The sequence below is a fragment of the Palaemon carinicauda genome, chromosome 8 (genome assembly GCF_036898095.1).
Source record: "Palaemon carinicauda isolate YSFRI2023 chromosome 8, ASM3689809v2, whole genome shotgun sequence".
NCBI lineage: Eukaryota > Metazoa > Arthropoda > Malacostraca > Decapoda > Palaemonidae > Palaemon > Palaemon carinicauda.
In genome coordinates, this window is record NC_090732.1 from 103,331,310 (window position 1) to 103,358,033 (window position 26,724).

General features: G+C 40.4%; 1 protein-coding gene across 1 annotated transcript in view; it reads right to left on the bottom strand.

Moving 5' to 3' along the window:
* Vps53 (vacuolar protein sorting 53) overlaps positions 1-26,724 on the bottom strand; it is a 363,462-nt gene that overhangs the window by 203,786 nt on the left and 132,952 nt on the right. The window contains exons 7-8 of the mRNA XM_068378791.1: positions 26,405-26,579; positions 22,540-22,653 (exon numbers count right to left, since the gene is read on the bottom strand). Of these exons, the coding sequence (XP_068234892.1) occupies positions 22,540-22,653; positions 26,405-26,579 (289 nt within the window). The remainder of the gene's footprint in view (positions 1-22,539; positions 22,654-26,404; positions 26,580-26,724) is intronic.

Sequence of the window (26,724 nt, forward strand, 5' to 3'; positions counted from 1 at the left end):
CTATGTCCAAACTGCAATTTACATGATGAACTTTAAAATGAGAGGTATAAAATTCAAGAAGAGAAAGAGGATATCTAGAATTAATGTTTGGGACCGTAAAATGAAAAAAGGGTGAAAAATCTATGAGGATTGTAAAAGAGACAAATAGAAAAGTTGAACTTAGAGATTGGACAGGGTAACAAAGTGGAAAATATCTGGGCGGATGTGAAAGAAATATGTGTAGGGGAAACAGAGGTAAAAGTGGGAAGAACCAGCGAATATCTTATGTTGAAAGGAGAAAAGTGGTGATGGAAAAAAGAGAGGTGCACAGAAATTCAAAAGCATTCAAGGACCTAAAAGTAAGGGATGCACAGGGTGTAGAGGAATGGTACAGAGAGGAGGAAAAAGGTTTAAGGAGGAATGTAGGTATAACTAACGGAAAAGCAGTAGAGTAACTGAATGAAAGGAGAAAAGGATACAGTATCTATAAGATTTCACATTAGGGGAAAAACCAAAGACAGGATTTGGGGAAAAGATGACATTAAGAAGAGATGACAAAATTACTTTGGGCAAGTATTGAGTACTGAAAATGGGAGAGAGGAGCTAGAAGCACAAAAGGTGGAGGGGCCCATGATGAAGATACAGAATTGAGAAGTGAAGTGGATATCGAGTAAATTATAAAATGGTGAAGTGCCAGCGCCAGGTCCATCAGAGTTTCAAACTTAAATGGTCCAGATACTAGGTTCAGAGAGGAAGGATTGGATGCTGGATTCATTAAAAGTGATATGGGAAAAGGAAATAATGCCTACAGACTGGGAGCTAATGGTAGCTATATTTAACAGAAAGGTGATGTCATGGACTGTAGTAACTACAGGGGAATTAGACTAACAGAACATGGTTTGAAAGAATTTGAGAGGGTACTAAATGAGAGATTGAGAGAAATTGCAAAGATTGGAAAACTGCAGTATGGATTTATGAGGGGGAGAGGAACTATGGATGCCATCTTTATAGTAAGGCAACTACAGGAAAAGAGGCTAGAAAGAAACCAGAAGCTCTTATGTGCTTTTGTAGCTCTAGAGAAGGCTTATGATAGAATATCAAGTGGACTTATGTTTTGGTGTTTGAGGAAGAGCAAAGCTCAGAGAAGTTTGTTAGAATGGTTGAGCTGATGAACAAAGACGAAAGTGATAATAGCAGTTGGGGAGACAGAAACCTTTGCAGTTAGTGTTGGATTACACCAGGGGTCAGCATCAAGCCCATTTTTATTTTTGCGGGTCATGGATGTGATCAGAAATGAATTGTTGTGGGAGTTGCTAAAAGTAGATGATTAGGTGATTACTGCTGAAACTGTAGAAGACTTACAGAGAAGAGTTGTAGAGTGGCAGGAGACTTTGGAAAGAGGTGGTTTGAGTGTAAAAGGCGATAAGGCCGAGGTTATGGTAAGCAGTAAGGAAGGTATGGACAAGATAGCTACACAAGAAAGTAGAGGCTTGGTTATAAAATCGGTGGAACAATTTAGCACTTAGGATCTACTTTAAGTCAGAAGGGAGGATGTAAGGATGAAGTTGAGAATAAGATAAAAGCAGCCTGGGGAAAGTGGAGGGAGATAGTAAGAGTGATATGTGATAACAAAATGCCAATCAGGTTAAAAGTTAAGAGTTATAGCACAGTAATAAGGCTATTGTTAATATATGGATCGGAAACATTGACTCTTAACCCTGGATAGGTACGATGGGTCGTTTGCGACCCCGAGCGTCAAAAAAAAACAGGTTTTTCTCACGTGACTCACCCCCGTGACTGAATTTGTGGGTGATCGACCTGCAGGAGGTGTCTCCCCTACACGCTCTAGTAGTGTCCAGATGTGCATTGCTGTAGCTGTACTCCTTCCTCGATTTCTGAGACGCGTCGGGGTCGAGCGCGACCGAGTTTACCCTTCTAAGGTAGTTTGCATAATTATCAAAGTTATTACGTATTATGAAATTGTCGTAGAATGGTGCAACTTGTATAGGTTATCAGTTGTGGAAAGTCTTGGTGGATTGTTTGGCTACCATGTGCATGATTTTTTTTTAGTTAAAATGTCGTTCATCACCACGAGGACCATTTTACCGCGAGTGCCCCTTTTTCATTTTTTTTCATTTTTTTGCCAAGTCATTTTTCCGTAAGATATTGCCAAATAGGGTCGTAAAACTTTTGCTTGTTTAGTGTTGGAAAGTGTGTCTAGATGATCTGGCTACCCATGCATGACTTTGTTTTTGTCAGATACGACGTAGTTATTGGTATATTGGGTATTTAACTGCGGTTACCAATTTCTGTTTTTTTTCAATATTTGTAAAAATTACTACGTAGTAAGGAATTGCCGTATATTATTCATTTTTTTTTCCATGTTTATGTGTTAGAAAGTGTGCCTTGATGGTTGGGCTAACACGTGCATGTCTTTTTTTTTATCTGAGATGCCGTATATTAGAATGTCGGGCATTTTACCGCGAGTGTCCCTTTTTAATTTTTTTTCATTTTTTTGCCAAGTCATTTTTCCGTAAGATATTGCGAAATAGTGTCGTAAAACTTTTGCTTTTTTAGTGTTGGAAAGTGTGTCTAGATGATCTGGCTACCCATGCGTGATTTTGTTTTTGTCAGATACGACGTAGTTATTGGTATATTGGGTATTTAACTGCGGTTGCCAATTTGTTTTTTTTTCAATATTTGTAAAAATTTACTACGTACAGTAGTAAGGAATTGCCGTATATTATTGATTTTTTTTCATGTTTATGAGTTAGAAAGTGTGCCTTGATGGTTGGGCTAACACGTGCATGTCTTTTTTTTTTATCTGAGATGCCGTATATTAGAATGTTGGGCATTTTTCCGCGAGTGCCCCTTTTTATTTGTTTTGCATTTTTTTGCTTAGTCATGTTACCGTAAGGAATTGGCAAGTAGTGTCGCAAAACTTATATTTTTATAGTGTTGGAAAGTGTTTCTAGATGATCTGGCTACCCATGCCTATTTTTCTTTTTAGCCAGATATGGCGTATATATAAGTATGTGTTCGATTTTCCTGTGATTGCCATTTTTTCGTTTTTTCCCATTTCTTTCAAAATAACTACGTACTAAGGAACTATCACAGGGTAATATTTCATTTATATGTTTATTTGTCGGAAAATGTGCCTTGATGGTTTGCCTAGCACGTGGCTGAAAATTTTTTTTTCTGAAATGCCGTATATTAGAATGGCCATTTTTCCACGAGTGCCCCTTTTTATTTGTTTTGCATTTTTTTGCTTAGTCATGTTACCGTAAGGAATTGGCAAGTAGTGTCGCAAAACTTATAATTTTATAGTGTTGGAAAGTGTTTCTAGATGATCTGGCTACCCATGCCTATCTTCTTTTTTTAGCCAGATATGGCGTATATATAGGTATGTGTTCGATTTTCCTGTGATTGCCATTTTTTCGTTTTTTCCCATTTCTTTCAAAATTACTACGTACTAAGGAACTATCACAGAGTAATTATTCATTTAGATGTTTATTTGTCGGAAAATGTGCCTTGATGGTTTGCCTAGCACGTGACTGAATTTTTTTTTTCCGAAATGCCGTATATTAGAATGTTGGCCATTTTTCCGCGAGTGCCCCTTTTTATTTGTTTTGCATTTTTTTGCTTAGTCATGTTACCGTAAGGAATTGGCAAGTAGTGTCGCAAAACTTATATTTTTATAGTGTTGGAAAGTGTTTCTAGATGATCTGGCTACCCATGCCTATCTTTTTTTTAGCCAGATATGGCGTATATATAGGTATGTGTTCGATTTTCCGGTGATTGCCATTTTTTCGTTTTTTCCCAATTCTTTCAAAATTACTACGTACTAAGGAACTATCACAGAGTAATGATTCCTCTAGATGTTTATTTGTCGGAAAATTTTGTTTACTTTTTTTTTTGATTGAATATCATCAAATTTTTTTAGCTAAAATATTATATTGTTTTACATTTTTTTTTTTTCGATTTTATTTCCCTTCAAAAAAAATTTTTTGGGTCAGAATTTTAATTTTATAGTCGTAAAATAATCGACAATTATCCAGCAACCCACCATACAATTTTTATGCATATCCAATAATAATTAGATTAGTAAATAACACCTTGAAATTGACATACCTTTCCTACATTTCAAGTGGCAGATTAGGGAGTCTGAGTCAGTGTGGTTGGCGGCCATTTTGTGGACATATCCGAAGCGTAAGCTGCCCTATCTATATATATTCTTGTTCCCTATAGAATTTGTGATATTTTGACCTGCATAAATATCATATTATATATTAAATATATGTATTTTTTTACGAAATTTCTAAGTACTCAAAAAATTACCTTTAGATATGGCCCCTGATATAAATGTAATTTACAAAATAATGAAGATTTTTTTACATATTTCTATTTTAGGATAACATATGTTTGTTCCCTAAAAAAATTAGCCACTTCCTGTTTCATTTGGGTACCCAAAAAAATTCATGAAATTTGGACAAATTTTTTTGGCCAAAAAAGTTACCCTTTTTTTCTCATTTCAGATCTTCACCTCCATGGGTCTGACTTCATCCAAAATACATCAAGATGTGTCCTAAACATTCAAGAATCAATTCCTAAAAGGATTTGTGTATATATGTATAAACTTTTTTTTATGAATTTTTATGTCATGTCTTTTTTTTTTTCAACTTAATTTTTTAAAATATTTATAATAAATAGTTTTTCTGCAGATGAGTAGTATTTATCTTTACAGTTGTTTTAAGCATTCATTGAAGTTTTTTTTGGCAAAAGAAAAAAGGAGGTTACTGCAAAAACTGATTTTTCAAGAATTCTTTTTGGCGTCGGGGTCGTTCGCGTCCGAGTATACCCTTAAAGGGGTGTCCGAGGAGCGTACCTATCCAGGGTTAAGATGTAAAGAGGAATCAAAGCTTGAGAGAACAGAGAGAGCATGTTGAGGTGGATTATGGAAATATCACTGCTTGAAAGATTGGAAAATGATGAAATAAAAGGAATGACAGGAGTAGTAAAGATTACTGAGTTAGAGGCAATGAGTTGCATGACTGAGATTGTGTGGGTACTTGTGAAGGATGTATGGTGGGGAGGGAGTGAAGAGGGCTTGGGAGGAACCTGTTTGGGGGGGAGATTGAGAGGGAGGCAGATAATTAGATGGTGAGATAAGGTGTAGGATGATATGGAGAGAAGAGGTTAGGTAAAAGAGGATGCCTTTGATAGAAGGAACTGGAGAGGGCTCATGAGGTAACTGATCCCTTAATGTAGGGATAACAATGGGAAATAAGGAAGAACATCAATAAGTTGCGTGGCCCATGACAGGATACTGAAATGTTTTGACATATCCAAGTAGATGCATTGGTAGTGGGTTACTTCAAGTCGTAGGAACTCCAAAGAGCAAGAATCAAATAACCATAACACATGAAATATAGATAGATGCACAACCTCAGAAGACTAAATCACATTTCTTAAAAATGTATGAGGGATGAATGAAAGACAAATCCTGTAGCAGAAAATTTGGCTCGCCAGGACTAGTGGCCTAAACATTTATAGCATAACAGCACATTCATAAATTTTGAATAAAAATGTGAAAATAGAGATTGATAATTCCATGTGCAAATATATAAAATGGCTAAATTCTCACATTATTTTTAAAAACAAACAAAGCTGGGAAGACTCTAAACCTTGTGAATTCTCACTCTTTCCAGTTTTACTTTGTCTTCAAACACATTTCTGTAAATTTAGTTGTTCACTGCCTCAACCAAAGGGCAATTGCATTCCTGGAGACCTTTTCTGCTAACCAGTAGACAAGAACAGACTGGGGTTGTATCTCTTACCGTAAGTCTCCCTAAAGTAAATATGAATAACTATCACAGAACAAAGCAGAAGAAGGCAATCCTTGCTGCTAGTTACTGATGTACTGATATGGATTTGACAGATGGCCATCTGGTTATTTATCTTTCGGTCTGGAGAAAATAACAGACATAAAGATAACGAGCTTGTAGCCAGGGTAACTCTATATGATAGAGTATTCAGCTCACTATATCAAGATCATACTTTTGATGGTGGGTTTATGGAAAAAATATTGCTGAGATTCACACAGTACATTGGGAGAATTTGCTAGAACCAAAGATAAAGTAGGTTTCATTCAACAGGTTGAATTGTCTTTTCTTAAACTAATCCATTTCTTGAAGTACTGTATTTGTCTCTTCACGTTCCCAGGGGCAATTAATGTCTATTATCTGAAGTACCTTTACTAGTGAGAAAGAAACACTGTATCCTTTAACTAGTGAGCCTAGAATATCATTTTGCTGATAGAGAAAAGGAAGGCATAAAAGACTATTGGAACTATCAAGTAAAACAGATCGAGCCATATTTCACAGCACCAACTAATGAATCAAATTCACCTATAAAGGTAGACATTGCTGGTATAGATATGGCAAGAATGAGTGATGGCTGAGCAGTGTCCATTGAAAATTCTTAAATATGACTTCTCACTATAATTTCCTGGCATGTAGGCTAAACACCTTGTGGTAGCTGAAATGTAACTGCTTGAAAAGCTTCCTCCAAGTTAGTAATCTCTTTTAATTGTCTGTCAAATTAGAATCATCTGCAAATCAATCCTCCTATCCTCCTGTAGCAAAAATGAAGTAACTAATGTCAGCCTTTTTGGATTACTGCTTTCATATTTGATGAGGTTTAAGGGGCCAGCTGCTAAGGTGGATAACATAACAACTTGAAAAATTAAAAAATCAAATTATTGTTTCTACATATGTAGAAACATGTAGTACTGTACATGCTCTCCAAAAGTTTCAGCCAATTATTGTTAAAAATAATGAAGATAGAGAGGTCTTTTAATGATGACATCATCATAACTGTGTCGTCTGAATGACCGAGTTTGACAGGATCATCTTTGCGTGTTTATTTTTGCATATATACAGCGAGTTTTTTCACTTATGTTTCAAAATCTTGTAGGGTGAACTTTATAGCAATGCCAAAGTTACCTAAGGTCAAAGAAAGAACAAGAAGTAAGCAGAGAGCAACAAAAAAGAAAATCAAGTAGAGAGGGAAACATGAAGAAGAGTACAAAGCTAGAACATTCTAACTAAACTCTCGAAACAATGAGAGGGAGCTGGCAACTCATGACACCCTTACTCTAAGTGTATTTGTACACTTAGGGTTTAAATACCTTGTTTAAGGAGCCTTGATGTAGGAATAAATAATAAAAGTACAAATTAAGGTTATGATGATAATCAAATTTTTATTTTTCTAAGAAAAAGTTAAAATTTACAGAGCAAACCCTTGGGGCTCATAATTCAAAGACATACTTATTCGCATGTTGGTAGCCATTACTCGGTTATTCATTGTTAAATTTTAGAGAAATATGTCATTGGAAAGAGGAATAAAAATCCAATAATTTCTTGAGAGCCAATTTTTTCTTTCTTTCTTATATTCATGATTTTTAGTCCACACACAAAAAAAATTCATTAAATAAAACAAAACTGGAAAATCAAAATTCTGTCACACAGAATTAATTGGTTTATAAAGTAGTTTTTATGGTTTAATTTTCAATAAAATTGGTATCATATTAGTGGAGAAATCGCTACCTAAATTTAGAAAAAAAAATATTATGATTTTTACTAATAAATCTAAAAGTTTTTCCTTAAATGACTTGAAATTTATGTATGATGACAGTATTATATATGCAGTATATATATATATATATATATATATATATATATATATATATATATATATATATATATATATATATATATATATATATATATATATATATATATATATATATATATATATATATATATATATATATATATATATATATATATATATATATATATATATATATATATATATATATATATATATATATATGTACTTGAATGGTTGGTGAGATTGTTTAATATGTGTTTTGTGTTGTCTTGAATGGTTGGTGAGATTGTAATATGGTTTGTGTTGTCAATGGTACCAGTAGATTGGGTTTGTGCATGTATTGTACCACTATATAAGGGTAAGGGAGATGTGCATGAGTGTTGTAATTCAAGAGGTATTAGTTTCTTGAGTGTAGTTGGAAAAGTGTATGGTAGAGTAATTATTAATAGGATTAAGGATAAAACAGAGAATGCAATCTTAGAAGTACAGGGTGGTTTTAGAAGAGGTAGGGGTTGTATGAATCAGATTTTTACAGTTAGGCAGATATGCGAAAAATATTTAGCAAAAGGTAAGGAGGTGTATGTTGCGTTTATGGATCTGGAGAAAGCGTATGATAGAGTTGATAGGGAAGCAATGTGGAATGTAATGAAGTTATATGGAGTTGGTGGAAGGTTGTTGCAAGCAGTGAAAAGTTTCTACAAAGGTAGTAAAGCATGTGTTAGAAGAGGAAATGAAGTGAGTGATTGGTTTCCAGTGAGAGTGGGGCTGAGACAGGGATGTGTGATGTCACCGTGGTTGTTTAACTTGTATGTTGATGGAGTGGTGAGAGAGGTGAATGCTCGAGTGCTTGAACGAGGATTAAAACTGGTAGACGAGAATGACCATGAATGGGAGGTAAATCAGTTGTTGTTTGCGGATGATACTGTACTGGTTGCAGACACAGATGAGAAGCTTGACCGACTAGTGACAGAATTTGGAAGGGTGTGTGAGAGAAGGAAGTTGAGAGTTAATGTGGGTAAGAATAAGGTTATGAGATGTACAAGAAGGGAAGGTGATGCAAGGTTGAATGTCATGTTGAATGGAGAGTTACTTGAGGAGGTGGATCAGTTTAAGTACTTGGGGTCTGTTGTCGCAGAAAATGGTGGAGTGGAAGCAGATGTACGTCAGAGAGTGAATGAAGGTTGCAAAGTGTTGGGGGCAGTTAAGGGAGTAGTAAAAAAATAGAGGGTTGGGCATGAATGTAAAGAGAGTTCTATATGAGAAAGTGATTGTACCAACTGTGATGTATGGATCTGAGTTATGGAGAATGAAAGTGATGGAGAGACAGAAATTAAATACCGTATATACTCGTGTAATGTTCGACTTAGAGTAATGTTCGACCCCCCTATTTTGCCTTCAAAATCATGAATTCATCATATACCTCATGTAATGTTCGAGTCTTGATTTTGGCAGTAGGCTAGAGGTCTTTTATCTCCAGCATACCATAATTACCAACAAAGTAAGGGTTATGCCTAAGTGCGACAAACAAATGTATAAAACAAATCGGAACAACACCTAAATACTAACATCTGTTTACAATAACAATTGAGTATTCAGCGTGCATTTTCTAGCGAACACTTTAGTTGCAAGCAGACGATTATCATCACCGCCTAATAGCTTTCAAAAACAAGCAAACACTACAAGTAGCAAACAAAATTAGTTCATCGTTTTGAGTAACAAATTACCATTACCAGTAATTGCAGGTAATTACGGTGATTATAATCACCTGTTATGCTAATCATTTTTTTTCCTCACAATATATATGAATAAGAATTCACTCATAACCCATCAAGATGTCTACCAAGAAATATAAAAAAATTACAGCAAAATTCAAGCTTCAAGTTATTGCAGCCGCTGTCCCCTGAAACAAATAACGTTTAAGCCGTAAAAAATGTTTGGAGTTACCGAAACTAGCGTTCAAACTTGGAGAAAAAAAAATGTGGCTTTAATTAAGAAAAATTTTTGCGGTTTATTATTAATGTCAATTAATATACCATACCAAGTAAAATAAAATGAGCATAATTTTTTCATTAACCATATCACTTTATAACATACGCAACCCGACTGTTTGCTAGCTTCATACCTGCTGCGTTATGGTAAAGTCATTACTCGTAGCGGAAAAAACTATTTATGATGGTTTAGGAAATAAAATCCATGCTAATAATATGCCTGGTGTTAAATGAACATGGTTAGTACTGTATATATAGGCCTAGCCTATGTTTACCTACCGGTAGGTAACCTTATATACATGTAAGTATAGCCTACGATTACCTACCGGTAGGTAACATAGCCTAGGGCAATGTTCGCATAGGCCTAGCTTACGTTTACCTACCGGTAGGCCAGAAATTTTTACTTTTTCAAATATATATCTCGTGTAATGTTCGACCCTTACTTTTTTAACTGAAAAATAGGCCTTCAAAAATTGAACATTACACGAGTATATACGGTATTTTTGGGCTCAAGCCATGGCGTCCTGATGGAAGGTTCCTTTTTGGTAGCTTCCTTGGGTATATAACTACTAAGATATTCCCAGAGAATTTAACCACAGGTTATCACAGAATTCTAACTTCTGGAGCAAGTATCCTAAAGGTTTCCCATTTAAGACATCGTATATCAACAGGGGACGCATGTATTAACGCGCCACATAGCTATCTACACCCCAAACAGAGTTAACACTTCGGTGTGTAGGGGCGGAGAATAGCTGGGAGCCGTTCCACAGCTAATCTCGTTCGTGGCTACTTTTGGTACTCGAGACGTAAACAAACGGGCGCCATTGCTAAATGACGTCACGTCCGTCCTCTTCCTTCTGCTAGTAGCTCGCCTATCTTAGACAGATTTTCCCTACGCTCTTTTTATCTCACTGCATCTTCGTCATGTCACTACCTTCAGCCTCGCCTTCTTCTGGAAAGTTGAGTACAAGGTTCCAGTATTGTTTAATTAAGCTCTGACCGTAAAGTAAATTTTACTTTTCAAGATATTTGATGTTTTGTGGCAGAGCTGTGCCTCACCGGACCGGCCATTTTATGGCGTCGTTGTTGTTCTGCATGCCTTATTTAGTTAGCCTCAACAACGTTTTTCCGGCCTTATTAACTAATCGATACTATTAGTTTATTTAGTCTTCATAGCTAGGAACTTTTATATCGTGTTTTGACGCTTTTTTATCGGTCATCGTTTGACCCCATACCAGTTGGCTACTATAGCCCCCAGGCCAGTGCACCTATATCAGTGTTCATGCATGATATTTTTCAGTGATCCTAGGCTAACTTATGAAGATAGTGGCATTATTTTACAATACTTTTGACTGTGATGCAAGTGTTTTCGCCTTCAGGGACCATATAGGGGACAGGTTAGATAGTGTGTCTTTCTAACCTAACCTACAAGTAGGACCCCTATATGCTTCCTTCATCCCCTGCCTTAGGGCATCCCCTCTGTGTAGCCTTGCTCCCCCTACCACGTAAGGGGATCAAGCTCATATCAGAGTATTTTATCGCCTCTCTGTCCTCCCTAAGGGAATGATCCCCCCTTAGGGTTGCGCCCGAGAGTGAGGAACGGCTAGTCCTTCTTCTATTGCTGGGGCTAGGTCTCCGACCTTTCCTGCAATAGCGATACGTCTTCCATCCTTCCTAGTTCAGGACGTACATCCCTGCTCTATGTTAGGTTTTGGAGGGGTTAGTCCTGTTCCTTGCTGAAACGATACCCATGCACCGTTTTCAGTCAAGCTGCCTTACCTTAGGCTAGGGAGTGTCCTCCCTTCCTCAGTGGCCGCTCTGGTACAGAACCCCCTCCACGGAAGACCTTTCTCTTCTCCCCTCCCCACCTATCTCTTGTATGGCCTAGCCTATACTTAGGTTAGTCTATACCCATCTGTCCCCTGTCCTACAACTCCTCCTTAGGGTGGAGTGATAGGGCTACCTTGAGCTTCCGTGTGCAGTCCGCTCTGGTACATATACCCTTCATAGTGTCCTATGGGGTTAGCCACTGGATGTGTTCTGTATGGAGGGGTTCCCCCCCCCCCGGTCTTGGGTGTCCCCTAGCCCTCCCTTGGGCTACCTTAGCTCCCGGTCCTCTGCGGCCCCTGCTTCTGGATGATAGGGTCAGCCTCTATCATGGGTACACCCATTCAGGTGGGATGTCTGGGGGTCCGTAGCCGGACCCCTACATCCCTCCTTCTGTCTCTTTCACTATCCGGGTGCCAGTCCCTTGCCGCCTCCACGGTCGGTGATACCCACCTCCTACCTTGGTGACTCATCCCTTAACCTCCCGGCCGCCAGTCCTCCGTGTGCCAGGGGACTGCCGCCTGCCGCCGGCTTCCAGCCGATGGCTCTCCCTCCTTCCTCATAGCTGGGTCGTCCGTCCGCCGGCCGGCCCCCGGAGTGCCGGCATCCGCTGCCGGCAGTCCAATTCTGCTATAACCATCCTTGTTCCTGTCACCAAGCCGGCAACCTCCGGCTGCCGGAGCCGCCGCTCCCTCCGCCGGCGAGCCGCCGCTGTGCCGGCGGCCGCCACCCTGGTATTACTCTTGACTTCTGCATTGTCTGTCCTAATGCCAGAAACTCTGCTGGAGCGGCCTCCGGCGTGCCGGCGGTCTGCCGGAACCTTCCGGAGGCGTCAAGGCGACTTGCACCCCCTTCTACTAGCTATCATCTGATATTGATAGCCCTACACTGCAACCAGATGGCTTGTTTACGTAAATGGATCAGTATCTTATTACTGCTCTATTGGTAATCATGCTGTCTTCTTGCATATCACAGATTTCCAGCATGCTGCGTGTATCTTAGCGCGGCTGGTTGCCGGAAGCCGTTACCCTATGGGATCTTTTAGTCCCCTAATTTTGGAACTAAGTGGCCTCAGTCTCAACCTCATATCCTTGACAATTCCCAATAGAATTCTATCTGCCCTACGGACTTTCTTCTTGAATTCTATCCTTTGCCTTCGGTCACCTCGGATTGTCCACGGATGAAGGTTACGGTAACCAGCCGGGCGGGATGCACGGAGTATGTTCCTATCCTATCTCAGCCCTTCCTCTGTGCATCACACCCTTTATCAAGTTAAAATTAATGATTAATATCAACTTAGTTTAAGAGTCATTCTTATGACCCCCCCACCCCCATACTCATTTTCTCTTTCTTTTACAGGAGGAGCAGATGAAGTGTGATTACGACTTCTGCGCCGTGAAACGCCCGCACTTCTACGGGCATACGGCGTGTAGGACCCACGCCCCTTGTGCCAACAAGAAAGGGGATTTGAAGTTCTGGGACCCGCAGAACTGTATGGTCTGCCAGGATCGCCTAGTCGATGCCTTTCATAATCCTCCCTCAGCGGAGGTCAGGGACACTTCTCGGGATAAGCTACGCAAGTGGGTGCGTGGCTTCCAGAAGAAAGCCACTGGACCATACCTGGCCACTGAAGAAATGAGGTCCCTTCTGTTCCCAAAGGCCTCCCCCGATTCTGTGGTGCCCAAAGAACTGATCCCCACCGTCCAGATCACGGTGGAACCAGACGTAGTCATGGCCCAGTCCATGCACGAGTGCCACCTGGATTCCGAGAACGACGAACATATGTCGGATATTTCGGAGGGCACGGAGAAGACCCTTATGGCCCAAGGTGCGGAAGATGAAGAGGACCAGGTGGAATACACCGAGTCGGAGCAGAAGGTCGCTCCGCCTTCCATCACCGCCCCTACTCCTACACCGACGGAAGTGTCTCTCCCGTCTACCTCCGCTACCCCGGAACCCATTCCATCCGCCCAAGAGATGTTCCGGATGATCAAAGCCATTATGGACGACAGGCTGAAAGAAACTCATGAGTTCATCAGGTCCATGAAGGGGTCCAAAGAACCGAAGAAGATCTCGGTTAAGGATCTCCCTGCATGCTCACATGCCAACCCCTGGAGGTATGCCGAGCATATGGTTATCGCGACCGGCAGGATCTTTGTCAGCGATAAGATCGGCACAGTCCCCCTGGAAGATGTGGAGTTCTTCCCAAACTTTGAGGCTTACCCGGACTGTTACGTCCGACTTCGTTCTGAACCTGCCTCTAAAGAAGAGACCGAACCCAAGGAGGAGATAGTGTTCGATCTCTCGAAGGCCCAGGCTATGCTAGCCACCGCATTTAAAAGTAGGGGTTTTACCTGCTCTAACTTCCGGCCCTGAGCAAGAAGCACCCTACTTACGTCGCACCCGACAATGCAGTCCTTCCCTTCATGGAAAAGGCCTTCGCTGCGTGCCTCAAGGCTGTGGAAGAATGAAAACCCTGCCCTGCACTGGAGGAGTGCAGACCCTTCTCCATAGTAACTCCCCCCGACGCTCGACACTGGAAGGATATCCAGCATACTTTCGTGGTGGGAAAGCTAGATCCTGACGTAGCCGGACGTCAGTTTAACGAAGACCTCCCGAAACTCAACGACCACCTCCTTCGTCGGGAACAAGATACGAAGGAGAGGCTTGCAGCATCCATGTCCCACCAGGTCCAACTTGACATCATGGCTTGTGACACCAGAGTCCCAGACCACTACATGGTACTCGCCAAATCCCACATGGCAACCCTGGTGAAGGATTTGTATCACTTCATGAAGGCTCGGAGAGCCTGTCGAGAATTCGTGTTCTCAGGTGCCACTGTGAAACACGAACCCCGGAGGCTGATTTCCTCCAACATCTGGGGTAAGCACCTCTTTCCCTCTGACCTCGTGAAAGAGATCACCGACAAGGCTGCCACGGAGAACAGGAACCTTCTCCACAAGTGGGGCATGTCAAAGAAGAGGAAATCCTCTCAGGACGACGGACCTCAACCTAAGAGGAAATCCTCCAAGCAGAAACCCCAGCAACGTCAACAGAGACGGCAGTTTCCGGGACCCGCTACTCCCCAAGTGGCAGCTCAGCCACAGCAGACCTTTCAGCTGGTCACCCAACCGGTCTTGTCACAGTCACCGGTTTTCACCCCTGCTTTCGAGCAACAGACGACTACCTTTCGTCCCAAAGGTAGAGGCTCAAGCAGAGGTGCAGGCAGAGACGCATCTCTCCGTCCCTCCAGAGGCAGAGGAGGAAGGGGAGTTAGCGGCCGAGGCAGTAAGCCCTCGGGACACCAGAAGCAATGAAGTGCTTCCGGTGGGAGGAAGACTCCGCCAATTCCAGGATCATTGGACCTTCGATCCCTGGGCACACAGCATCGTCAAGAAGGGTCTAGGCTGGAGTTGGACTCAACCACCCCCAACCTTCCAGCAATTCTTCCAACAATCAACCCCCCTTCTGGAAGAATATGTCCTAGATCTCTTGAACAAGAAGGTGATAAGGAAGGTAAAGTCCACCAGGTTCCAAGGGAGACTGTTTTGCGTCCCCAAGAAAGACTCCGACAAACTCAGCGTCATTCTGGACTTATCCCCCCTCAACAAGTTCATAGCGAACGACAAGTTCAAGATGCTGACTCTTCAACAGATAAGGACCCTTCTGCCTCGAGGTTCTTACACGGTCTCCATAGACCTGGCGGATGCCTACTGGCACGTTCCAATGAACCATCACGCTTCCTCCTACCTAGAATTTCGACTCCAAAGGAAAAGATACGCATTCAGGGCCATGCCCTTCGGCCTCAATGTGGCCCCTCGGATCTTCACAAAGCTGGCGGACGCCATAGTACAACAGCTCCGCCTCCGAGACGTCCAGGTGATGGCCTACCTCGACGATTGGCTAGTCTGGGCTCCATCGCCCGAGGATTGTTTAAAATCCTGCAGCAAAGTCACCCAGTACCTAGAACACCTGGGATTCAAGATAAACGTGAAGAAATCTCGCCTCTCTCCAGCTCAGAAGTTCCAATGGTTAGGAATCCAATGGAACCTTCAGTCACACCGCCTTTCCATCCCCCAGAAGAAAAGGAAGGAAATAGCAGGGTCTGACAAGCGACTACTGAAATCCAAGCGGATCTCAAGACGCCAGCAGGAACGAGTCCTAGGCTCTCTACAGTTCGCCTCAGTAACAAACCCGGTGCTTCGTGCACAGCTAAAGGATGCCACGGGAGTCTGGAGACGTTCTGCATCCATCGCTCGAAGAGACCTCAAGAGACGGCTCCCAAACAGACTTCGACTTCTCCTCAAGCCGTGGTCGGAAGCAAAGGCCCTGAAAAGGTCCATTCCTCTTCAACACCCTCCTCCATCACTCAACATCCACACGGACGCTTCGCTGGAGGGTTGGGGAGGTCACTCCCACCAAAAACAGGCTCAAGGCACATGGTCTCCCCTGTTCAAGACGTTTCACATCAACATCTTGGAGGCCATGGCGGTCCTTCTAACTCTGAAGAAACTCTCCCCGCCTCCCTCGATCCATATTCGTCTAACCCTAGACAACTCGGTGGTAGTTCGATGTCTCAATCGCCAAGGCTCAAGATCGCCCCAGATAAATCAGGTGCTTCTGACAATCTTCCATCTGGCAGAGAAGAAGAAATGGCACCTGTCTGCAGTTCACCTACAAGGATTCCGCAACGTGACGGCGGACGCTCTATCTCGGACAAGCCCGATAGAGTCGGAATGGTCTCTAGACGCAAGATCATTCTCCTTCATCTCTCACCAAGTCCCAGAACTTCAGATCGATCTCTTTGCAACGAGCGACAACAATCAACTTCCTCGGTATGTGGCCCCGTACGAGGACCCCAAGGCAGAAGCAGTGGACGCCATGTCACTGGACTGGAACAGATGGTCCAAGATCTACCTGTTCCCTCCCACCAACCTTCTGCTGAAAGTCCTCTCCAAGCTGAGAACCTTCTAAGGGACAGCGGCCCTAGTGGCTCCCAAGTGGCCCCGGAGCAACTGGTACCCCCTGGTCCTGGAGCTGCAGCCCAAGCTGATCCCTCTCCCGGGCCCAGTTCTCTCCCAACAAGTACAGAAGTCGACTGTCTTCGCTTCATCATTGAAAATCAAGGACCTTCATCTCATGATTTTCTCTCCCTAGCCGCAAAGAAGAGGTTTGGGATCTCGAAGAAAAGTCTAGACTTCCTCGAGGAATACAAGACCGAATCCACAAGACGGCAATACGAATCATCTTGGAGAAAATGGGTCTCTTTCGTCAAGGCAAAAAATCCTAAGGAAATCACCATTGATTTCTGCATGTCCTTCTTCATTCACCTTCATGGACAGGGATTAGCGGCCAATACGATCTCGACTTGCAGATCGGCCTTGACTAGACCACTGCTGTATGCCTTCCAAATTGATCTGTCCAGCGACATCTTCAATAAACTGCCGAAAGCATGCGCTCGTCTACGCCCAGCACCCCCACCGAAACCGATCTCCTGGTCATTGGACAAGGTGCTCCAATTCGCCTCCAACTTGGATAATGATTCATGCCCTCTCAAGGATCTGACTCAGAAAGTTATATTTCTCTTTGCTCTTGCTTCAGGAGCCCGAGTCAGCGAAATAGTGGCATTATCAAGAGAAGAGTGTCACATCCTGTTTACCGATTCAGGAGACGTTACCCTCTCCCCGGATCCGACGTTTCTCGCCAAAAACGAATTACAGTACCCACCAAGAGATGGGGCCCCTGGAGAATATGCCCCCTGAAGGAAGATGCCTCTCTATGCCCAGTAGAGAGCCTCAAGGTCTATCTTCGCAGAACTTCGAACTTTGGTGGAGGCCAACTCTTCAAAGGAGAAACATCGGGCAGCGACCTGTCACTGAAACAACTAAGAGCGAAAATCACCTACTTCATTCGCAGAGCGGATCCTGACAGTACACCCGCCGGTCACGATCCTAGAAAAGTTGCATCGTCTCTGAATTTCTTTCAGAGTATGGACTTCGAAAGCCTGAAAAGCTTCACAGGCTGGAAGTCCTCGCGTGTTTTCTTCAAACATTATGCGAAACAAGTGCACGAAGTCAAACATTTTGTGGTAGCCGCAGGTAGTGTTATGAAACCTGCACCTAACTCTGCATAGAACAGCGAGTTACTTGGGACTCTAACTCCTCGGGTGCCTACGTTGACCCTCGAGCGATACGTAGTGATGTCGTAAACACTTAGTGCTTTCTTATAACTGTTCTTATCCCAGGTGAAATGTCATAGTCGTCACACAAGTGCCGCATGCCTAGAGCATGATGTGTTTTAATTAAAGACTGACATTCCTCGAGAACGAGTGCCTACTAATAAATTTGAAATTCCCTTTCAGATTCAAGAGCAAGTCTTTATTACTATGTACATTATAATTTACTGTAAATTATCTTTACTTATTATTGCAATTCATCTATTTTTCTGCAATTGTCAAATAAAGTTCCTATTTTATTACTTGTGCGTCTCAATCCGCTCCTACTTATACTATGAAATATATGCCTGTCATAGTTTTATTATCCCCTTCCTTATGGTTCATGGAGATACTAAGGTCCTAACCCTTATTATATATTCACCTTTGCAATGTAATATTCCAATACGAATACTTACTCTTCATACCCTAGAGACGAAACTATCCTTCTCTAAATACAGTGTCCAACCACCACTTGTCTGCCTTCGAGAATGTTCCGATACGAATGCCAACCATTCAGTCTCGTCTCCAAGTTCTTCAGGTTCTTCTTGCAAGGTGAATAGCCCTTCGATAACCACTTTGATCTCGGCATGGCCCGTGGGAACTTCACTGCCAAGGGGGGCAGGAAGGTTCTTCCCTACGGTTCTTTTATTAAGATTTCTATGCTACCTTGTTCAAAGCCTTTGGCACTTACCCAATAGGGGAAAATCTACCACGATACATTGATTCTCTGGTATTCTTCCATCAGGACGCCATGGCTTGAGCCCAAAAAACGGATTTTGAGCGAAGCGAAAAATCTATTTTTGGGTGAGATAGCCATGGCGTCCTGATGGACCCTCCCTACTACTTCGTCCAGTTTTTAGGTCCCACCCTGCTCTGCTGTATCATGGTGATCGGCAAGCAACTGGCTTCAGGATGAGGACGGACGTGACGTCATTTAGCAATGGCGCCCGTTTGTTTACGTTTCGAGTACCAAAAGTAGCCACGAACGAGATTAGCTGTGGAACGGCTCCCAGCTATTCTCCGCCCCTACACACCGAAGTGTTAACTCTGTTTGGGGTGTAGATAGCTATGTGGCGCGTTAATACATGCGTCCCCTGTTGATATACGATGTCTTAAATGGGAAACCTTTAGGATACTCGCTCCAGAAGTTAGAATTCTGTGATAACCTGTGGTTAAATTCTGTGGGAATATCTTAGTAGTTATATACCCAAGGAAGCTACCAAAAAGGAACCTTCCATCAGGACGCCATGGCTATCTCACCCAAAAATAGATTTTTCGCTTCGCTCAAAATCCGTTGTTTGAGATGAAGTGTCTAAGGAGTATGGCTGGTGTATCTTGAGTAGATAGCGTTAGGAACCAAGTGGTGAGGGTGAGAACGGGTGTAAGAAATGAGTTAGCAGCTAGAGTGGATAAGAAAGTGTTGAGGTGGTTTGGCCATGTTGAGAGAATGGAAAATGGCTGTCTGCTAAAGAAGGTGATGAATGCAAGAGTTGATGGGAGAAGTACAAGAGGAAGGCCAAGGTTTGGGTGGATGGATGGAGTGAAGAAAGCTCTGGGTGATAGGAGGATAGATGTGAGAGAGGCAAGAGAGTGTGCTAGAAATAGGAATGAATGGCGAGCGATTGTGACGCAGTTCCGGTAGGCCCTGCTGCTTCCTCCGGTGCCTTAGATGCCCGCGAAGGTAGCAGCAGTAGGGGATTCAGCATTATGAAGCTTCATCTGTGGTGGATAACGGGGTAGGGTGGGCTGTGGCACCCTAGCAGTACCAGCTGAACTCAGTTGAGTCCCTTGTCAGGCTGGGAGGAACGTAGAGAGTAGAGGTCCCCTTTTTGTTTTGTTTCGTTTCATTTGTTGATGTCGGCTACCCCCGAAAATTGGGGGAAGTGCCTTGGTATATGTATGTATGTATGTATGTATGTATATATATATATATATATATATATATATATATATATATATATATATATATATATATATATATATATATATATATATATATATATATGGAAATTATGTATTTAGAATAAGTAGAATAAAAAATATAAGACATAGGAGACAGTCCCCTTAACAGCAGGAAGGCATACATGTCTCAGTTAGGAAGCTGTTTGCCCAACTTTCAGGCTTCTGGAAGGAAACTATCAATGGCTTGACCCCAGCTAAAAAAGTGCCTTGTAGATCACCAGATTCAGTTACCATCCAAATATCAGAAGTGAACTCTGCCATGTAAGACCTTTTATCATAATACTGTGCTTTACCAGAACAATCCAGCATCCTAACATACTTTTGCCTTGCCCATACAAAGATATTCCCCTGAAAATGACATGAATACTTAAATCTTGTTTCACCAAAGTTCTTTAATCTATGAATGTTGTTGAATTGTTTTTCCTCATACTGATATCCTTTTCTTTCAATAAAATGCCGACTGCTTGGTGGCCTATGGAAACAGTCTTCAACTCAAGGAAATTAATGAGTCGTACCCTGTCCATCGGTGACCTATTACCCACTGGCTGCAGGTATGAAATGGTGTGGCTGGATACATTCATGAATGAAAATCTCTAGAGTAGGAGGAACCAAAGGAAAAAGAAACTAATGGATGGCTGGGATTTAGACACGATGGAAGATCATCTGGGAAAGGCACAGCAGACTCCAACTTCTATGACTGAAGTTACAGGAACCATTCATCCCAAAGAGGCTTTGTGGGACCCACTACTCCATGGACAATAGAATACATATGTACAATCAGGGGCTAGCCTGATTTACCTAAATGATCTAGGCAGTGTAGAAAATCATAGCTTACTGAATAATACACTACGAGGAAATGATTTATGCTTAAATCACTGATAAATCCCTTGATTGTGGTCGGGAAGTTCGTATGATTGGCCTTGATTTTAGTGCTACCTTTGACCGTGTTAATCATGAGGCCCTTGTTTTCAAACTGAAACAGTTGGGAGTGGGTGGGTCGTTTCTTAGCATTATTATTGATTTTTTAAGTAGTAGATCTCAAAGAGTAGTTGTTGATGGGCACCATAGTGAGTGTAGGAATGTGATATCCGGTGTTCCACAGGGTAGTGTTCTTGGCCCATTACTTTTCATTCTATATACACATGACATGTGGTTTGGCCTAGAAAATAAGCTTGTTGCATATGCAGATGATGCTACTCTCTTTGCATCAATTCCATCCCCTGAATGTAGATCTGGGGTTGGTGAATCCCTTAATAGAGATTTAGCTAAAATTAGTGCATGGTGCAAGTTATGGGGTATGAAGTTGAATCCTAACAAAACTCAAAGTATGATTGTAAGTAGGTCAAGGACAGTGGCTCCTCAACATCCGGATCTCAGTATTGATAATGTTTCTTTAAATTTGTATGACTCTTTCAAAATTTTAGGTGTGTTTCTCGATAGCAAATTTACTTTTGAGAAACATATAAGGTCTGTGTCTTCTTCAATTGCACAAAAAATTGGCTTATTGAGAAAGTCTTTTAAGATATTTGGTGATCAATCTATTCTGAAGAAGTGTTTTAATTCTTTTATTCTACCTTGTTTTGAGTATTGTTCTCCTGTCTGGTCTTCAGCTGCTGATTCTCATCTTAATTTGTTGGACAGAAACTTACGGTCTATTAAATTTCTTATTCCTGATCTAGATATTAATCTCTGGCACCGTCGTTCAATTAGTTCATTATGCATGTTGCATAAGATTTTTCATAACTCTGACCATCCTTTACATTCAGATCTCCCTGGACAATTCTATCCTGTTCGTAATACTAGGCAGGCAGTTAATTCTAATAGCCAGGCCTTCTCCATCACGAGGCTCAATACTATACAGTACTCTAGAAGTTTTATTCCAGCTGTTACCAAGTTGTGGAATGATCTTCCTAATCGGGTTGTTGAATCAGTAGAACTTCAAAAGTTCAAAGTGGGAGCAAATGCTTTTTTGTTGACCAGGCGGACATGAGTCTTTTTATAGTTTATATATGACATATTTGTTTTTGACGTTGTTAGTAGTTTGTATATGACATATCTGTTATGACGTTGTTACTTTTTTTAGAATGATTTATTGTTAATTTGTTCTCTTCAGTTATTTATTTCCTTATTTCCTTTCCTCACTGGGCTATTTTTCCCTATTGGAGCCCCTGGGCTTATAGCATCTTGCTTTTCCAATTAGGGTTGTAGCTTGGACAGTAATAATAATAATAATAATAATAATCTACTCAGTAGAAAAAAATGAAAAATTATATGTTACAGGTGTTAAAAAATCTGGAAACACACTTATCAATAACTATTTCACTTGAATGAATATAAAACAGCCAAAGATATAATTAACAATGCAAAAAATGTGAAATTTGAAAATAAAGTTAAAGAAAGGAAACTGCCAAAATTTCAGAGGAATGAGCTGAGAAAATCTTATTATAGATGTGTTATGACTGCAAACACAATCAATTAAGAGGGAAGTTAACCCCTATAGGTGGGGCTAAGCAGCCTGGATTCATAGATGATTGCTCTTCTCTTTAGAAGACAAAAGACTGCGTGGCTGGAGTTACTAAGAATCAACCTCAATCTCAATAAACTATATTTATTCACTTTTTACTGCAATACCTAAAAGGGCTATGAATAACTAGCCAGTAAAAATCAATACACACAACACCGATCTGGCATTCAATTCTTCATCTTTCTTTACATAAAGCTAATCAAGTGTCCTCTGTTGTAAAGATTTTATAGTGTATATGTCTGCATATTTCATGGCATATCGACCACTTAAATGTTTTACATAAAACATTCTATAAAGCTCTTTACTTTCCACATAAAAAACCTGGCAAAAAAATCTGAGAACATTACCTTATGAAGAATTGAAACACAAACCTTATGAGCATGAAGAAGTGTTCCAACATCAATGTCTTGCGCTCTAAGTTCCATTGCATGAGATAGTTGGGATCTTGTCACTTCACAGAATGAAAGAGCAAGTCTTGAAGGAACCTGCAATAAAATTATTTATATATTACACAGGTAAAAGAATTGTTAAATCTAATATAATCCTACATTTTAAACTTCATTCACATCACAAAAAGTGGTAACAGAAAAAAATTATATCTACTTGGGATTTATATTATGACTTAGGTCTTTTTTAATTACTGCTCTCATATTTTGTATATTTTCCTTCTTGATAGAACAAAATGGAAGGCAAGCATACCGTCAAATTCATACACCTTTCTCAATACCCAAATGTGACTGTTGCTATCTCTTTTTCAACTATTTTTTTTTTCAACAACTTTAAGATATCAGGCTTATAATATCAACACATTCTATATTAACTGTGGAAATCATAAACTGCTTGGTAACTGCTTCTTTTTTCTGACATTATAAATTTTTCCCACTAGCTTTTTAACATCTAACATTTTCCTCTTATTAAACACTTGTTCTATCATTGTCTTCAGATTTGGCAATCACTTCTTTTCTTCAATTTTTCTTTTTAGATGTTTCATAGGGGTTTAAGGATATACATCTTCCAAGCATCCATGTAAAATATCATACACTTGCATAGAGCACCCAGTTAAAAATGGCAGTTCCAAAATCAAATGACCTAAACCCCACTACTTAGAAAGACATTGGAGTAATGTAACAAAATTAAACTGACAAAGGCACTAAAAGCAAGCATAAAAGCAAGTGTTATTCACCCTTAAAACAATGCTATTTTGGGGCAACTTCTAACTCTATCTACTTTTTTGTTTTTCATATATATTTTTTTTTTAATTATTATTAATAGCCAAGCTATAACCCTAGTTGGAAAAGCAGGATACTATAAGCCCAAGGGATACAATAGGGAGAAATATTCAAGTGGGGAAAGGAAGCAAGGAAATAAATAAACTACAAGAGAAGTAATAAACAACCAAAATACAATATTTCAAGAACAATAACAACATTAAATAAGATCTTTCATGGATAAAACTATAAAAACTTTAAAAAAATCAAGAGGAAGAGAAATACGATAGAACAGTGTGCCCAAGTGTATCCTCAAGCAAGAGTACTCTAATTGAAGACAGTGGAAGACTATGGTACAGAGGCTATGACACTAACAAAGACTAGAGATCAATGGCTTGATTTTGGAGTGTTCTCCTAGAAGAGCTGAAAAGTCTCTTTTACCATTAACAAGACGAAAGTAGCCACTGAACAACTACAGTGTAGTAATTAACCCTTTGAGCGAAGAAGAATTATTTGGTAATCTCAGTCTTGTTAGGTGTATGAGGACAGCGGAGAATGTGGAAAGAACAGATCTGACTATTCAATGTATGTGTAAGCAAAGATAAAATGAGCTGTAACCAGAAAAAGGGATCCAATGTAGTACTGTCTGACCAGTCAAAGGACCTAATAACATCTAGTGGTAATATCTCAATGGGTGGCTGGTGCCCTGGCCAACCTACAGCCTATAAAAACCATTTTATACAGAAAAATTGTAAATTAGAAATTTTCTTGTTATTTCAATTTCTTAAAATACATTATTTTATCAATGTACTGTATATGTTACTCTTATGGCCACAATTTTCCATTAGCAAGTTTCTGTTTTTTTATAAAACTGAATGTACATATTGTAGGCTATATAATTTCATATCTTTTCATATTTGAATGACAGAATATCAGTAAATATTAAAAAAAAAGTAGTGGCAAATTTTTTTCCGCAAATTTCATATATTGAGAAATCGGGTTTCACAGTTTTTGTAGATATTGATTGAATACACTTTAGTATGTATAAGTATGGGCTTTTAGCAGTACGTTCCCTCACCAATTGGGATGTTGATATAATCATCATATTTCAGGGGTTATCAATAACCAGTGGTAAGCACCTTACCTCAATTCCAAAAATATCTCTCTCCACTCATACATATATACAGTAGGCTACATTTATCAAATGAGCATATTATTGTCTGCATGTTTTTATGGGCAAATTTTATGCCTTTAGCCTATTTAGTTATCGTTTCTGATACTATTCATCTTTCAGTATACTGTAATCGTAACATAAAAATTGCAAATACATAAACATGCAGGCAAAGAATTAAGAACAAAATACCTTAGAGAGACAGGCAGCAAAGGCTTATTTACAAATATCATATAGTACATAAGGTAGCGGATAACCTATTCCTCAGCAAACCATAAAAAATGGTAGAATTAATGTATATAGGATACTAAAATAAATAGCTTTTCACAATTTTTTTTAGAAAGAGTAAATAAATAGGTACCCAAGTCAGGATTAGAGTTCCCATTAATACCATATACACGAATGTAAATATAATTATAGAAAAAAATTTTAGCTATAAAACTAATAATTTTCATTTAAAAAAAGATTATTTGAAACATAAAATCTAGAAATTCAGTGAATACTAGGCTGGAAATTGGAAGAGAACCTTCCAGCATTTCTTCAGGTGGATGAAGAATTGCGGAGCAAGTATCTGCCAGGAGCACGAAACTGACAGGAAGAAACTCCCCTCCGGTGGCCTGGTGGGGAAGGTCAAGACCAAATGATGCAGAGGCAGCTGTGCCCTAAGCTTGAACATCTCCAATAACCATTCCTTTGTGGGGAACCCTAAGCCCCAAGGAAGCCCACATTGATGCAGTGCATTAAGAGAACTAGGCTCCCCACAGGGGAAAGTCACTGCTGTTTCGCTAGAAGAGGCAGCAGGGTCTTCCAGACCCGAAGAATGTCCGGGGGTCAAACGGTCATCACTCTTATCCGATCGACCTCAGGAGGAAGCCAGGAGATTATGTTTCATAGGAGAGAGAAGTCGCGATTTCTTCGACATCGAGGATGAACTTAAAGAGAATTCCTTTTGGAATTTTTTTCCCTGTTTACTATTCTGCTCCAACTGGGAGGGTGACCCCTCCCGAGATTCGGTGCATAAAGAAACCTCAGTGAATTAATGTCATCTGCACGAGAGGCAAAACCGGTGAGGCTCCATCTCCATAGCTGAAATAAACGTACTGCAAGGGCGGCTCCATATGCCAGGACAAACACGCATTTTTGCAGTCCTCAATTACCAAGCACTCTTGAAAAGAAAAAGCAAAATTTTAAAGCCTTTATAGCAAATTAATAGGAATTAGTCTTGAAGAGAGACGATACGTCTGCACTTGATCGTAGCCAAACCAAAAGTGAAGAATGCTCACTGGGTGAATGTGTGAGTGCGGGGGTTGGTCTAACCCCTACTAGCTCTGCTAATTAGCTAAATCCAGCTTACGCAGAAACATATAACACTCGGTTGACACACGAGTTTGTGCTAAAGGACCAACACCAATCGTATTGCGACGACTGTTTGGTACCTTTAACAGTGAGCCATTTATTGACCGAATGCCCTAATTATAGCAACTTAAGGAATAGATATCTGTTTAAGGCTCGAGGTGAGGATGGCAGGTTCATCCTTGCCACGATTCTTGGACATGACGTGTGCTACTATGCGAGCGGCATTTTTAGATTTATTTCAGAAGCAGGTCTTTTGAAAACTATTTAACTTTAATGATGACAACTTAATTTTTACAGTTTTAATTGAATACTCTTTTATTTTTTATACATAATAAATTATATCAGTGTCAATGGCCTTAGATGTCAGGATACAAGAAAACTTTAAATCAATCAATCAAGAGTAAAGAACGGTTTGTATTTATATTGGAACAAAACTTATGTATACATTGTGAAAGAAATAAAAACATGTATTGAGTCAGGTGTAAGAGTTTAATTTCATACCTGCCAGGATGGTGGAAACATGGCTGCAAGAGTTTTCTCAAATTCCACTGCAGTTTTGAGAAGCCATTTCCGTCGTAAATCTACTTTTGTCAACCATGCATCACTTTCTCCCCCGGCAAACAGAACTTCATATTCAGCCAACTGTGTCTTAATTACATCATCAATAATTGTTCGCCTGAAAAGATTTGGAGTTGCATACTTAACAGTTAAAAATAGTCATCTACCCAGATAATCTAGAATACATCTGCTATGATGAATAATAAAGTTAGAGATAATGTTGAAATTTATTTTAATTTCAACCTTTTTTGTATTTAATGAAC